This window comes from Tursiops truncatus, chromosome 5 (assembly GCF_011762595.2).
Source record: "Tursiops truncatus isolate mTurTru1 chromosome 5, mTurTru1.mat.Y, whole genome shotgun sequence".
NCBI lineage: Eukaryota > Metazoa > Chordata > Mammalia > Artiodactyla > Delphinidae > Tursiops > Tursiops truncatus.
In genome coordinates, this window is record NC_047038.1 from 29976823 (window position 1) to 29992130 (window position 15308).

General features: G+C 37.1%; 1 protein-coding gene across 6 annotated transcripts in view; it reads right to left on the reverse strand.

Moving 5' to 3' along the window:
• The window catches only part of LRIT3 (leucine rich repeat, Ig-like and transmembrane domains 3), a 30446-nt gene extending 15253 nt beyond the window's left edge, over window positions 1-15193 (reverse strand). For all 6 annotated transcript variants that reach the window (XR_012331906.1, XR_012331904.1, XR_012331905.1 and 3 more), the window contains exons 1-2: window positions 15063-15193; window positions 11843-12315 (exon numbers count right to left, since the gene is read on the reverse strand). Coding sequence is in view for 1 of the 6 variants with exons in the window: in XM_019927803.3 (XP_019783362.1) it covers window positions 11843-12315; window positions 15063-15178 (589 nt within the window). In the remaining 5 variants the exon portion in view is untranslated. The remainder of the gene's footprint in view (window positions 1-11842; window positions 12316-15062) is intronic.
• Between the last annotated feature and the right edge of the window lie 115 nt (window positions 15194-15308).

Below are 15308 nucleotides of genomic sequence, written 5' to 3' on the forward strand. Positions count from 1 at the left end.
AACAGTGTACTACTAAATAGCCAAGAGATCACTGAAGAAATAAAAGAAGAAATTTAAAAATCCATAGAAACAAATGACAACGAAAACACGACGACCCAAAATGCAGCAAAAGCATTTGTAAGAGGGAAGTTTATAGCAATTCAATCTCACCTCAAGAAACAAGAAAAGGGCTTCCCTGGTGGTGCAGTGGTTAAGAATCTGCCTGCCAATGCAGGGGACACAGGTTCGACCCCTGGTCCAGGAAGATCCCACATGCCACAAAGCAACTAAGCCTGCGTGCCACAACTACTGAGCCTGCTCTCTAGAGTCCATGAACCACAACTACTGAACCCCATGTGCCACAACTACTGAAGCCCGTGCACCTAGAGCCCATGCTCCACAACAAGAGAAGCTACCGCAATGAGAAGCCCATGCACCGCAAGAAAGAGTAGCCGCCGCTCGCCATAACTAGAGAAAGCCCGTGCACAGCAACGAAGACCCAATGCAGCCACATATAAATAAATTAAATAAATTAGTTGAAAAAAAAAAGAAACAAGAAAAATCTCAAATAAACAATCTAACCCTACACTTAAAACAACTACAGAAAGAAGAACAAAGAAAACCCAAAGTTAGAAGGACAGAAATCATAAAGATCAGAGCAGAAATAAATGAAATAGAAACAAAGAAAACAATAGCAAAGATCAATAAAACTAAAAGCTGGTTCTTTGAGAAGATAGACAAAATTGATAAACCCTAAGCCAAACTCAACAAGAAAAAAAGGGAGAGGACACAAATCAATACAATTAGAAATGAAAAAGGAGAAATCACAACTGACACTGCAGAAATACAAAGAATTGTAAGAGACTACTACAAACAACTCTATGCCAATAAAATGGACAACCACAAAGAAATGGACAAATTCTTGGAAAGGTACAAGTTTCCAAGACTGAGCCAGGAAAAATTAGAAAATATAAACAGACCTATCACAAGTAATGAAATTGAAACTGTAATTAAAAATCTTCCAACAAACAGAAGTCCAGGACCAGATGGCTTCACAGGTGAATTCTATCAAACATTTAGAGAAGAGCTAACACTGATCCTTCTCAAACTCTTCCAAAAAATTGCAGAGGGAGAAACACTCCCAAATTAATTCTACGAAGTCACCATCACCCTGATACCAAAACCAGAAAAAGATATCACAAAAAAAGAAAATTATAGACCAATATCACCGATGAACATAGATGCAAAAATCCTGAACAAAATACTAGCAACGGAATCCAACAGCACATTACAAGGATCATACAGCATGATCAAGAGGGATTTATCCCAGGGTTGCAAGAATTCTTCAATATATGCAAATCAATCAATGTGATACAGCACATTAACAAATTAAGGAATAAAAACCATTATGATCATCTCAATATATGCAGAAAAGGCTTTTGCCAAATTTAACACCAATTTATGATAAAAACTCTCCAGAAAATGGGCATAGAGGGAACCTTCGGCAACAGAATAAAGACCATATATGACAAACCCACAGCAAACATCATTCTCAATGGTGAAAAACTGAAAGCATTTCCACTAAGATCAGGAATAAGACAAGGATGTCCACTTTTGCCACTCTTATTCAACCTAGTTTTTGAAGTCCTAGTCAAGGCAATCAGAGAAGAAAAAGAAATAAAAGGAATACAAATTGGAAAAGAAGTAAAACTATCACTGTTTGCAGATGACATGATGCTATACATAGAAAATCCTAAAGATGCCACCAGAAAACTACTAGAACTAATCAGTGAATTTGGTAAGGTTGCAGGATACAAAATTAATGCACAGAAATCTCTGGCATTCCTATACATCAACAATGAAAAATCAGAAAGAGAAATTAAGGAAACACTCACATTTACCACTGCAACGAAAAGAATAAGATACCTAGGAATAAACCTGCCTAAGGAGGTGAAAGACTTGTACTCAGAAAACTATAAAAAACTGATGAAATAAATCAAAGATGACATAAACAGATGGAGAGATATACCATGTTCTTGGATTGGAAGAATCAATAATGTGAAAATGACTATACTACCCAAAGCAATCTACAGATTCAATGCAATTCCTATCAAACTACCAATGGCATTCTTCACAGAATTAGAGCAAAAAATTTTTACAATTCGTATGGAAACACAAAAGACCCCGAATAGCCAAAGCAATCTTAAGAAAGAAAAACGGAGTTGGAGGAATAAGGTTCCCTGACTTCAAACAATGCCACAAAGCTACAGTAATCAAGACAGTATGATACTGGCACAAAAACAGAAAGATAGATCAATGGAACAGGATAGAAAGCCCAGAGATAAACCCACACACAAATGGGCACCTAATTTATGACAAAGGAGGCAAGAACATACAATGGAGTAAAGACAGTCTCTTCAATAACTGATGCAGAGAAAACTGGACAGCCACATGTAAAAGATTGAAATTAGAACACTCCCTAACACCATACACAAAAATAAACTCCAAATAGATTAAAGACTTAAATGTAAGACAAGACACTATCAAACTCTTAGAGAAAAACATAGGAAAAACACTCTTTGACATAAACCACACAGCAAGATCTTTTTTGACCCACCTCCTAGAGTAACGGAAATAAAAACAAAAATAAACAAATGGGACTTAACAGCAAAGGAAACCATAAACAAGACAAAAAAGACAACGCTCAGAATGGGAGAAAATATTTGCAAATGAAACAAGAGACAAAGGATTAATCTCCAAAATATACAAACAGCTCATGGAGCTCAATATCAAAAAAACAAACAATCCAGTTAAAAAATGGGCAGAAAATCTACAAACAATAAATGCTGGAGAGGGTATGGAGAAAAGGCAACCCTCTTGAACTGTTGGTGGGAATGTAAATTGATACAGCCACTATGCAGAACAGTATGGAGGGTCCTTAAAAAACTAAAAATAGAACTACCATTCAATCCAGCAATCCCACTACTGGGCATATACCCTGAGAAAACCATAATTCAAAAAAAAGTCATGTACCATAATGTTCATTGCTGCTCTATTTACAATAGCCAGGACATGGAAGCAACCTAAGTGTCCATTGACCGATGAATGGATAACGAAGATGTGGCACATATATACAATGGAATATTACTCAGCCATAAAAAGAAACGAAATTGAGTTATTTGTAGTGAGGTGGATGGACCTAGAGTCTGTCATACAGAGTGAAGTAAGTCAGAAAGAGGAAAAAAAAATACTGTATACTAACACATATATATGGAATCTAAAAAAAAAAAATGCCACTGATGAACCTACTTGCAGGGCAGGAATAAAGATGTAGACATAGAGAATGGACTTGAGGACACAGGGTGGGAGGGGGAAGCTGGGGCGAAGTGAGAGTAGCATCGACATATATACACTACCAAATGTAAAATAGATAGCTAGTGGGAAGCAGCAGCATAGCACAGGGAGATCAGCTCAGTGTTTTGCGATGACCTAGAAGGGTGGGATAGGGAGGATGGGAGGCAGGCTCAGGAGGGAGGGGACACAAGGACGTATGTATGTATATGGCTGATTCACTTTGGTGTACAACAGAAACGAATACAGTATTGTGAAGCAATTATACTCCAAAAAAGATCTATTAAAAAAAAAGGAATTTAAACTTTCTTACCAAAGACACCATGAAGAAAATGAATAGACAAGTCTCAGACTTGAGAAAATATTCATAATGCATACAACTGATAAAAGACTCATATTCAATAATAAAAAAACAACATTAAAAAATTATAAAGAAATATACCAATGGACAATAAGCAAATATAAACTGTCAATACCATTACTTATCAGGGAAATACAAATTAAAATGATAATGTGATTCCACTCCCTGACGTATCTACTCCCAAGAATGACTGAATGAGAAAGACTGACATCAAGCGTTGGTAAGGATATGGGGCAAGCAGACTGTGTTAGTGGGAGTGTAAAACAGTATAACCTCTTTGGAATACTGGTAGTCTCTTTTTTTTTTTAATAAATGTCTGTTGTTTATTTTATTTATTTATTTATTTTTGGCTTCGTTGGGTCTTTGTTGCTGAGCGTGGGCTTTCTCTAGTTGCGGCGAGCTGGGGCTACTCTTCGTTTTGGTGCGCGGGCTTCTCATTGCAGTGGTTTCTCTTGTTGCGGAGCATGGGCTCTAGGCGCACAGGCTTCAGTAGCTGTGGCATGCAGGCTCAGTAATTGTGGCTCACGGGCCCTAGAGCACAGGATCAGTAGTTGTGGCACACAGGCATAGCTGCTCTGCAGCATGTGAGATCTTCCCGGACCAGGAATGAAACCCATGTCCCCTGCATTGGCAGGTGGATTCTTAACGACTGCGTCACCAGGCAAGTCCCTGGCAGTTTCTTAAAACGTTACATATATAGCCATCCTATGACCTAACAACTTCAATCCTAGGAATTTATCCAAGAGAAATGAGAACATATGCTACAAAAAGCTATGCACAAAAATGTTAATAGCAGCTTAATTCATAATAGCTAAAAACTGGAAACAGCTCATGTGTTCAACAACAGGAGAAAAGATGAACAATTGGTACAATCATACAATTGAATATGACTCAGCAATAAGTAACTACCGATACATGCAACAACATGGATGAATCTCAAAAACATAATGCTGAGTGAAAGAAGCCAGGCACAAGAGTGGCTCTTAACTGATTCCATTTACATGAAATTCTAGGGCAGGCAAAATTAACCTATGGTAATAGAAGTAAAAATAGTAGTTTCCTGGGGTGGGAGGAAATTGACTGAGAAGGGGCACAGAGGAAGTTTCTGGGGTGATGAAAATATTCTGCATATCAAGAGTCCCCGGTCTTCCCTGGTGGCGCAGTGGTTGAGAATCTGCCTGCTAATGCAGGAGACACGGGCTCGAGCCCTGGTCTGGGAGGATCCCACATGTCTCAGAGCAGCTAGGCCCGTGAGCCACAACTATTGAGCCTGCGCGTCTGGAGCCTGTGCTCCACAGCAAGAGAGGCTGCGAGAGTGAGAGGACCGGGCACCGTGATGAAGATTGGCCCCCGCTTGCCACAACTAGAGGAAGCCCTCGCACAGAAACGAAGACCCAACACAGCAAAAATAAATGAATTAATTAATAAACTCCTACCCCCAACATCTTCTTTAAAAAAAAAAAAAAAAAAAGAGTCCCCAACCTCCAGGCCACGGACTGATACCAGTCTGCGGCCTGTTAGGAACTGGGCTGCACAGCAGGAGGTGAGCAGTGGGCAAGCGAGCAAAGCTTCATCGGCCACTCCCCATCGCTCTCCATTGCTCTCATTACCTCCTGAACCATCCCCCACCCCCACCCCACATCCATGGGAAAATTGTCTTCCATGAAACTGGTCTCTGCTGCCAAAAAGACTGGGGACCGCTGCTGTATCTTGATGAGGGTATGCATTTTGTGCAGGTATACATTTATCATCATTTACCAAATTGTACACTTAAAATCCACTGTATGCAAATGATACTTCAGTTGCTCAATTTAAAAGAAATTTAAGGAATTCTCTGGTGGCCTACTGGTTAGGATTCCAGGCTTTCATTGCTGTGGCCCGGGTTCAACTCCTGGTCAGGGAACTGAGATCCCATAAGCTGCGTGGCATGGCAAAAAAATAAAATTAAATTAAATGTTTAAAAAAATTTTTTTTAATAAAAGAGTGATGTCTCTGGAGATGGACTGTGAAGTTGAAGCTGACTCTGCCTCTTTACCAGCTGGAAAAAGAAGGTTATGACAATTACAGACCCACTTCATGGGGTTGTCCTAAAGGCTGAGATAATGCCAGGCAGTCCTCAGAAGAGTGTCTGGCAAGAAGTAAGCCTTAACTGTGTGAATTTGTTTCCCCCATGCCTAGGAAAGAACAGGCACACCAACAGAGACTGAGAAGTATTCGTCGAACTAAAACAATGCCGTTTTACAGAATTCTGTGGGAATACTCAGGGCCACCACTGCCCTTCTGGCAAACCCCTTTCTGAACAGAAGAGCTCTTTTACAATGGAGCAAATTTGGGTACCAGTAAAAAGGACCAAAAAAGCATTTTATACTCTCTGCTACTGCAGGTTTTTTCCTCCAAGATAAACAGTGATAGGCCTTGCAGTTTGCCTGTGTAAATATGTCCTTATTCTTGAAAAAGAGGCCATGGAAATTTACCTGTATTGCAAATCAATAATCTAGTTTCATAGTTAATTTAAATGTTCATGTACAGGACACTAGTTTACATTTTTACAGATACATTAAAGGACAATTTTATTAGGTTGATATTTTTATTCACACAGAAGACAGAGGAAGTAATTGAAAAGCCTCTCCCTAAATTATTTTTATTAATCAAATATATGATTTAAAGAGATCAGTAAAATAGGATATATGAGGAACATAACTAGTATTATTACATACCTTGCATTACAAAGGAGTGGGGAAGAGCACGGGTTCTAGAACCAAATGGCTTGTATTCAAACCCCAGCTCCATCACTATGTGATAAGTCACTTTGGGCAAGTGTTTTAACTTGTGCCTCATTTCTTCATCTATAAAATGGGGATGAAATGGTATTTACCATGGAGTGAGACTAGAAGAAGTTATATCCATAAACTTTTTGGCCATGAGTAAGCATTCCATCAATATTAGCTATTACTATTTATTATTACAAATAGAATCTGTTAACAGCAATAAACATAGGGCAATAAAAATGAAATGGAAACAGAATGTATCCCATTATAATAGTACAAAGGTAAATTCTACAGGGTACCTGGAAATACATAATTGCTACAGTTAAACACTGAGTTCTAGAAAATCTAGAGCTGGTTCTTATTACCATATTTTAATGATGAAATTGGAAGACTCAAATATAGTTAAAAATAACAAAAAAGCCAAACTAGAAAAATCTTTCTTCATAAGACACTCACATGTCAGTCACAGCTGCTATGGATTGTTGTTGATCTAAAATCATAGCCTCAGAGACTGTCCACTTTATATTCTGAAGAACTATCACATAAACTCAACATTTTATTACATTCCTATTAGCAAGATGGAATAAATCCTGTCATCTCCATTTTCCAGATGTGAAAACTGAGTTTTCTGTGTGTGATTCACACACATGAACTAGTCTTCTTTTGAGAGGGTAGCACTTCTTCTCCCCTTTTGTTAGCTAGTGGTCATGACTTTGCTAAGGTCAGCTGCCACACATGGCTGGACATGTTTCAGAATATCTTTTGTTATTTATTATCATGATTAAAAAAGTAATGCATGATCATTGCACAACACTTTGAAAATACAGAAAAGCAAAAAGATATCAAAGAGAATAACCAATTACTGTAACTTTTCAGACTTTTTCTTTGCAAATTTTAAAATAGTGATCATGCTTTATATACAATTACATAAATTTAATGTTACACTAAAAGTATTTTCCCATTAGTTTTTAAAGAATCTGAACCCTTCCTCAACAAAATATGAGCAAACCAAATCCAACAATACATTAAAAGGATCGTACACCATAATCAAGTGGGATTTATTCCAGGGATGCAAGGATGGTTCAACATCCACAAATTAATCAATGATTACATAACATTGTATCCAACAAAATGAAGGATAAAAGTCACATGATCATCTCAAAAGATGCAGAAAAAACTTTTGACAAAATTCAACATCCATTTATGATAAAAACTCTCAACAAAATGGGTATAGAGGGAAGGTACCTCAACATAATAAAATCCATATATGACAAACCGGCAGTCAACATCATACCCAAGGATGAAAAGCTGAAATATTTTCCTCTAAGATTAGGAACAATTCAAGGATGCTCACTCTCACCACTTTTGTTCAACACCATATTGGAAGTCCTAGCCACAGCAATTAGGAAAAAAAAAGGAAATAAATAAATAAAAGGCATTCAAATCTAAAAAGGAAGAAGCAAAACTATCACTATTTGCAGATGACATGATACTATATATAGAAAACTCTAAAGAACCACCAAAAAAAGAACAAATAATTCAATAAAGTCACATGACACGAAGTCAATATACAGAAATCTGTGCATTTCTATACACTAATAACAAACTATCAGAAAGAAAAATTAAGAAAACAATCTCACTTACAATCGCATCAAGAAGAATAAAATACCTAGAAATAAACTTAACTGAGAAGGTGAAAGACCTGTACACTGAAAACTGTAAGACACTAAAGAAATAAATTGAGGATGATACAAATAAATAGAAAGATATCCTGTGCTCATGGGTTGGAAGAATTAGTATTATTAAAATGTCTATACTACCCAAAGCAATCTATAGATTCAATGCAATCTAATCAAAATTCCAATGGCATAGCTCACAGAACTACAACAAATAATTCTAAAATTTGTATGGAAACACACAAGATCCCAAACAGCCAGAACAATCTTGAGAAAGAACAAAGCTGGAGGTATTATGATCCCTGATTTCAAACCATACTACAAAGCTACAGTAATCAAAAGAGTATAGTACTAGCACAAAACAGGCATGAAGATCAATGGAACAGAATTGAGAGCCCAGAAATAAACCCACATACATGTGGACAATTAATTTACAACAAAGGAGTAAAGAACATACAAAGGAGAAAGGACAGTCTTCAATAAATGGAGTTGGGAAGACTGGACAGCCGCATGCAAAAGAATGAAACTACTATCTTACACTGTACACAAAAATTAACTCAAAATGGATTAAAGACTTGAATGTAAGACTTGAAACCATAAAATTCCTAGAAGAAAACATAGGTGGTAACCTCACTGACATTGGTCTAAGTGATGTTTTTGTAGATCTGACTCGAAAGGCAATGGAAACAAAAAGAAAAATAAACCAACGGAACTAAACTAAAAAGCTTTGCACAGCAAAAGAAACCATCATCAAAACAAAAAGGCAACCTACTGAATGGGAGAAGATATTTGTAAATCATACATCCGATAAGGGGTTAATCTCCAAAATACATAAAGAAGTCATACAACTCAACAACAAAAACAAATAAACAACCTGATTAAAAAATGAGCAGAGGATCTGAATAGACATTTTTTCCAAAGATGACACAGAGATAGCTAACAGGCACATGAAAAGATGTTCAGTATCACTAATTATTAGGGAAATGCAAACCAAAACCACAATGAGATACCACCTCACACCTATGAGAACGGCTATTATCGAAAAAACAAGAAGTAACAAATGTTGGAGAGGATGTGGAGAAAAGGGAACCCTCATACCCTATTGGTGGGACTGTAAATTGGTACAGCCAACATGGAAAACAGTACGAAGATTCCTCAAAAAATTAAGAACAGAACTAGCATATGACCCAGCTATTCCACTTCTGGGTATTTATCCAAAGAATGCAAAAACACTAATTCAAAAAGATATATGCACTCTATGTTCACTGCAGCATTATTTACAATGGCCAAGATATGGAAACAACCCAATGTCCAACAATGGATGAATGGATAAAGAAGATGTGGTATATATACATACAATGGAACACTATTTAGCCATAACAAAGAATGAAATCCTGCCATTTTTGACAACATGGATGGACTTTGATGGTATTATGCTAAGTGAAATAAGCCAGACAGAGAGAAATACTGTATCATTTCATATGTGGAATTAAAAAACAAACAAACAAAAGAAAAGAAAAATAAACTCATAGATACTGAGATCATATTAGTGGTTACCAACGGGTGAGGGGAACAGGGGGGGTGGATTGGCAAAATGGATGAAGGGGGTCGATTGTACAGTAATGGATGGTAACTAGACTTGTGGTGGTAATCATTTCATAGAGTATACAGATGTCGAATTATAATGCTGTACACCTGAAACATATAATTTTTTAAAAAGAATCTAAACCCTAAAACATAAAGCTGTTTATCTCCATGGACAATGAAATTTCATAACCCTTTCCCATTTGATCCCTAAGTTCTCATTCAGATTTAACTCACAAGTGAAAAATATTAATGTTCTATAAATTATTTATTTATATTAATATTAGGAACTAATCATTAGAGAGCTATTAATAGCAATTTAGTAATTTGATTTTATTTTCTATATGTCTCCATTGGGTAATTTTATTAGAACCAAGAATTGCATCCAAAGAAACTTTTAAAAATACGTAGAGAAATAAAATCTCAATGTTTAAGAAAATTTCTAACCATTAGTCTTACTCATAAGGATTAAATTAGTGACTAGAATAAAGTAAATATATACTTTAGTATGGGTTTGCATAGTTCCTATTAGAGTATATATTTTAAGGACTCCACAACTATTGTTAAATTAAACTAATTTTTTTCTCTAACCCATCCTACAATACCTCTTTTATTTTCTAATCAAAAATGTTTGAAGGACTAGATAGATAGCGGGAAAAAGATGAAATAGCTGTGTAAGAAAGATTTCTTTGACCTTTTCTCTATCTGGTTCTTATTATTCATATTTTTAGTTTCATAAGTACTAAAATGCATATACATTTCAACAAAAGTAATGCTAAAGCAATTTAAGTATTGTCACAGTACTTTCTCTTTTTTTCAGTTAGAAAATTTTTTATGGAAGTATAGTTAAGGTACAGTATTATATAAGTTACAGGTGTATAATATAGTGATTCAAAATTTTTAAAGGTTATACTCCACTTATGGTTATTATAAAATATGTAGTACTTTTCTTTTTATCAAAAACATCTCAAATTTATCTTGTATTTTATTTATTCTTTATTTCAGCAAATATTTGGCAAGTGATATTGGTAGGAATTTCTGGGACAATTTCTTAACATCTAGTTGCTTCTCATTCCAAAGTCTTATAAGTCATGTCACTGGCCAAACACTCAGAACTTCTTTCATCCTTCTGACAACTATAACCTCTTCTGCAGCTATGATGCACATAACTTGTGAAATAACAACACAGCCTTATTGGGTGAACAAAACTTTAGCAAATCAAACTGCTTGGTCAAAGCCTCAGGCTTGTGTCTCATACAAAAGTGGAAAAGGCCTCACTGCCCACAGATACCACTGAGAAGGGTCTCAGTTCATTGATTTCAATCGGGCAACCACATTTACTGGGCATTCACCATGTGCAGAGCACCGTGCAAAGCACTGTGGGAAGACACACAAAAAAGAGAGAAGAGTTTGCTAGAAGGACCTTACATGTTAAAATTCAAGGCAAATACCCATAGAACCTAAAAGAAGTTAGGATCAAAATACACAAAACTAATCACAGCTAAACTAAGAGACCAGACCCATTAGGATACCCATTTAGGGCCAGTAAAATAACTGGTGTCTAGACTAGTACTTTTTAAATTAAGAATATTTGGAAGATACACTTCCTAACTAATTAAACCACTGCTGCCTCATAAAGATGCAGATGCCCTTCTCCCACTCCTGAAGAGCCTGATGAAGGGTTGAAAAGAGACCAGAGCAAAAGCTTGGTTGTGGCAGCGTATGGAGCACTGGTGTGCTCATGAGAATCAGTGCAGGTTGGTAGATTTTGTCACTCTTCTCCAGGTTCTCTAACAGCAGCATTAGTCTCTTAGTTTATGAGGCCAATTCCCTTCCCTCCCCTAACATACACAAACATACACTGCTGCCCTCACTCCACACACATGGATGCATACACGCACACACAAATACATGCGCGCTCGTGCACAGACACAAACAGAGCCATTACACCTTACACAGGGCAGATGGGTAAACTGACCTAGATCAAATGATAAAGTACTATTCCATCAAAAGTGCAAGTATAGAGTAAAACAACAAATTCAATAGACATGAAAATACTGCACAACTGAAGGTATACAGAGCAAATTATCTGGATCTGAGAAGCCCAGAGGCTGTGAGCTTACCAAGAATAATTCTTCTTGCTGAAAGGTCCAGGCTTCTGGATGATGCTGTAACTAAGTGGGACCAGCTGTCCAGGAAATCTGGCGGCAGTGTGGTTAATCTGTTGCTTGATAAATCCAAGTAGGCAAGGTTCTTCAGATACGTGACCGCCTCGTTTGGCACACTGGTTATTCTGTTATTGTGCAAATCCAGGGTCCTCAGACGAGGCATGTCCCTCAGAGATGTCCAAGGGAAAGCAGCCAGAGAATTTCCATCCAAGCGCAACTCATGCAGCTGCTTTAGGTTGTAAAAGCTGCTGGTGTCAAGGCTGGCCACAGAATTATAGGTCAACCAGAGGTACTGGAGCTCCACCAGGTAGTAGAAGGCCTCGGCGGGGATCCTATGGACAACGGTCTTCTCTATGCGAAGCTTCACAGTGTCCACGGGGAAGTTTGTAGGTACCTCGTTCATATCCAGGTCACTACATAGCACAGACCTAGTGTCACAGAGCAATGGAAGAAAACGTGTGTTCTGAGACTCGTTTGAAAAAAATAATACTTACTTGAAACAAGCATTGAATTTTTCATTCCCTACTGGTTTGCACAAAATATCTATTCAGCCTGGCTAAACTGTTCATTAATAATTTGCCAATATCATCACCTTCTTCTAGGTTGAACTATATGAAATGGTCATTTTTGTAGGTTAAAAACAATCAAATATCAGCAATTTCATGTGATTCAACCTGAGCTCTTTAGGTGTCAGGCCTGTACAATACACATCACATCTATCCCTGTATTTAATCATCACAACAGCCTAATGAGTTGAATATTGAGTAATAGGTAAAGGCACCAGCTCTAGAGTCAGGCTGATCTTGGTTTGAATCTAAGCTCTATCACCTCCTTTGTGGCCACGGAAAGCCACTTCATCAATCTCTCATTCTCATTCTCTCACTTCACCAATCTCTCATTTTCCCACATGGCACTGTTATGATGATTAATTAAAATGGATGGAAAATTTTACACCTTCCTGGCACCTAATAAGCACCTAATGGGTATTTGCTATTATTATCTTCAATCTCATTTTTACAGATACAATAAATGAGGCCCATCAACATTAGGTAACTTCCCAGGATCACAGAGCTAGTGGTCACACAACAACCTTTCAGACCCACAACTGTCCAGCTCCAACGAGCACACTCTTAACCTCTTCAGGAAATGGCCCATTTTAAAAGAATCCCCTACTGAAGTTATAAATTGATCCTTTTCAAGAGGAGCACAAGAGAAAGGAAGAAAAAATGGAAGGAAGGTAGGAAGGGAAAGGAAACAGCAAGTGCTCATACTAGATGATTAAAATTGAGCCCTATTTTAACGATGTGACCCGTGCGTTGCTTTCAGCCTAAGGAATAAACCAGGAACTGCAAGTTTATTTTTTTTTACCACTCACTAATTTAAGTGACCTTGAGCAAGTCACATTGTGGTCTTGTTTAGTGGCATGTGTAAAACAGGCATAGAAACACAAGCCTGTCCCATGTGTGGGTATAAAGTATGAAAAATCAGAAAATTTAGATTCATTTAAACCTGAAAAAAAAGACCTATTTATCTCCCATTATATATTCAGTCCCACTGGATTGCTGAAAATGAACAATAAAAAGTTTTGCAAAGCATCATCTAAATTATAATACATTACACATATAGTAAATAATAATAATAAAACGGCCATTCAGTAAAACACATCACATTAAATCAGTGAATTTTTAAAGCCAGGCTATAATGTAAAGAGAGGGAAGAGGCATAAGCAACGTACTGGTCACATCATCCCTCTTTAACTTTAGGAGAAGAGCCTATAGCATCATTGGAATTCTCTAGGTATACTTCTCACTCTTTATCTCTATTTTGAATCACAAATTTCAGTGCTACTTTATACCAGAATGATCCAGCTTCTCCTCATTAAGTCAGCGTTCCAGTGTGTTGTAATGGAGGAAAGCCTGGATTGGAAGCTAAAAGACCTAGCGTCTTTGTCAGGCAGTCACTGCAGCAACTCAATGCTGTGACCTCGGACAAGCCATTTAGTCTCTATATGATTTAGTTTATTCATTTAAAAATGACAGTGGTCAAACTAGATTATTTCTGGAGTTCTTGTCAGGCATAACATGCTATGATTTTTATAAAATCCATCAATAATGGGGCCACCATGAAGAAGGAAACATTTCTGTGATTGTTTTCTCAGAGGTAGCCTGATCTGAGTCATTAACTGCAGCATACTTTTGCCAAGTAGGTCTTTAAATTGTTACATTCTTCTCACTGTCTTTAACCACCTAGTGACTATCTCAAAGAGATACCAAGACTTAGTAAATTTTATACAATAACAAGACAAACTACACAAAAATACGCGTTATTATTATTTATTTGTATAAAGTTGTAAGATATAAATTGAGCGATTCTTTTAACAAATTACTTTAAGAGGCTTACTGTTCACTTCAACCGAGTCACACAAAAAAATCTGATTTTGTTATTAATATCTTCTCCAAAAAAAATCAAGGTTTACTATGTTTAGCCAACAAGAATTCTGTTTTGCATTTAACTTCTATCTAAAAGGATTCATGCATATTGTAAATAAATACTTATTCTCACTCCACAAGTAGATATTAAAGGAACACAGAGGTTAAGTAACTTCTGTAAGGTCCCACAGTGTCTGCAACACAAAGTGTTGACCCATTTCTTTCAAACTCCAATACCTTAAAATGAGAAATTCTGATTATGAACCTCTCTAATTTCACTCATGTGATCGTCCTTCCTACTTCCTAAGGTCTATCCAGTTGCCATGAATAATCCTCAAAATGAAATGGAAAACACTGGAAGCAAATGATCTGGGCATGTCACACACCTTCTGATCGGCCCTGCCCTCTTGTGCTTTCTATAATCAGGCTGAACTGGTCACACGCATTTCAGTGGTTTGACCTCCTGCAAGGTTCATTTTGTGAATACAAGTGCAATGAATATTTTATTAACACGGAATGTGTCTGAGAGTCTCAAATAATTTGAGGGGCTTTGAAGGAGTTAAACTGCTCAAAATGAAAACATAAAGGAGCAGGCAACCAGGATTAACACAATTACGTTAAAGCTTATCTAGATTAAATCTTCTCTGATTTCTGATCAACAATTTGCTTTCAAAAACAAGGCCATCTGGTTTGAGTCCTTTTCCTCAGAATCATTAGAACACTTAGTAGCAAAGAGAAAAGCATACCTTGATCTCATGCCGTCATTTCTGCCATGATAATCACAGGTGCACTGTGAAGGACACGAACAGCTCACTCTTTCCAAAAAGCCAAGCGCAATGCACAGACTTGCAAAGAGACGCATGGTTCCTTTTAGACGTTATTTGGACAAAAGGTAAAAACCAAATCCTAAGCATTCAGAAACTGGTGTGCCAAGAATGCAAACGGCCATTTAGTAACAGCAGATTACACAGGATTAGATGAGATCTGTAGTT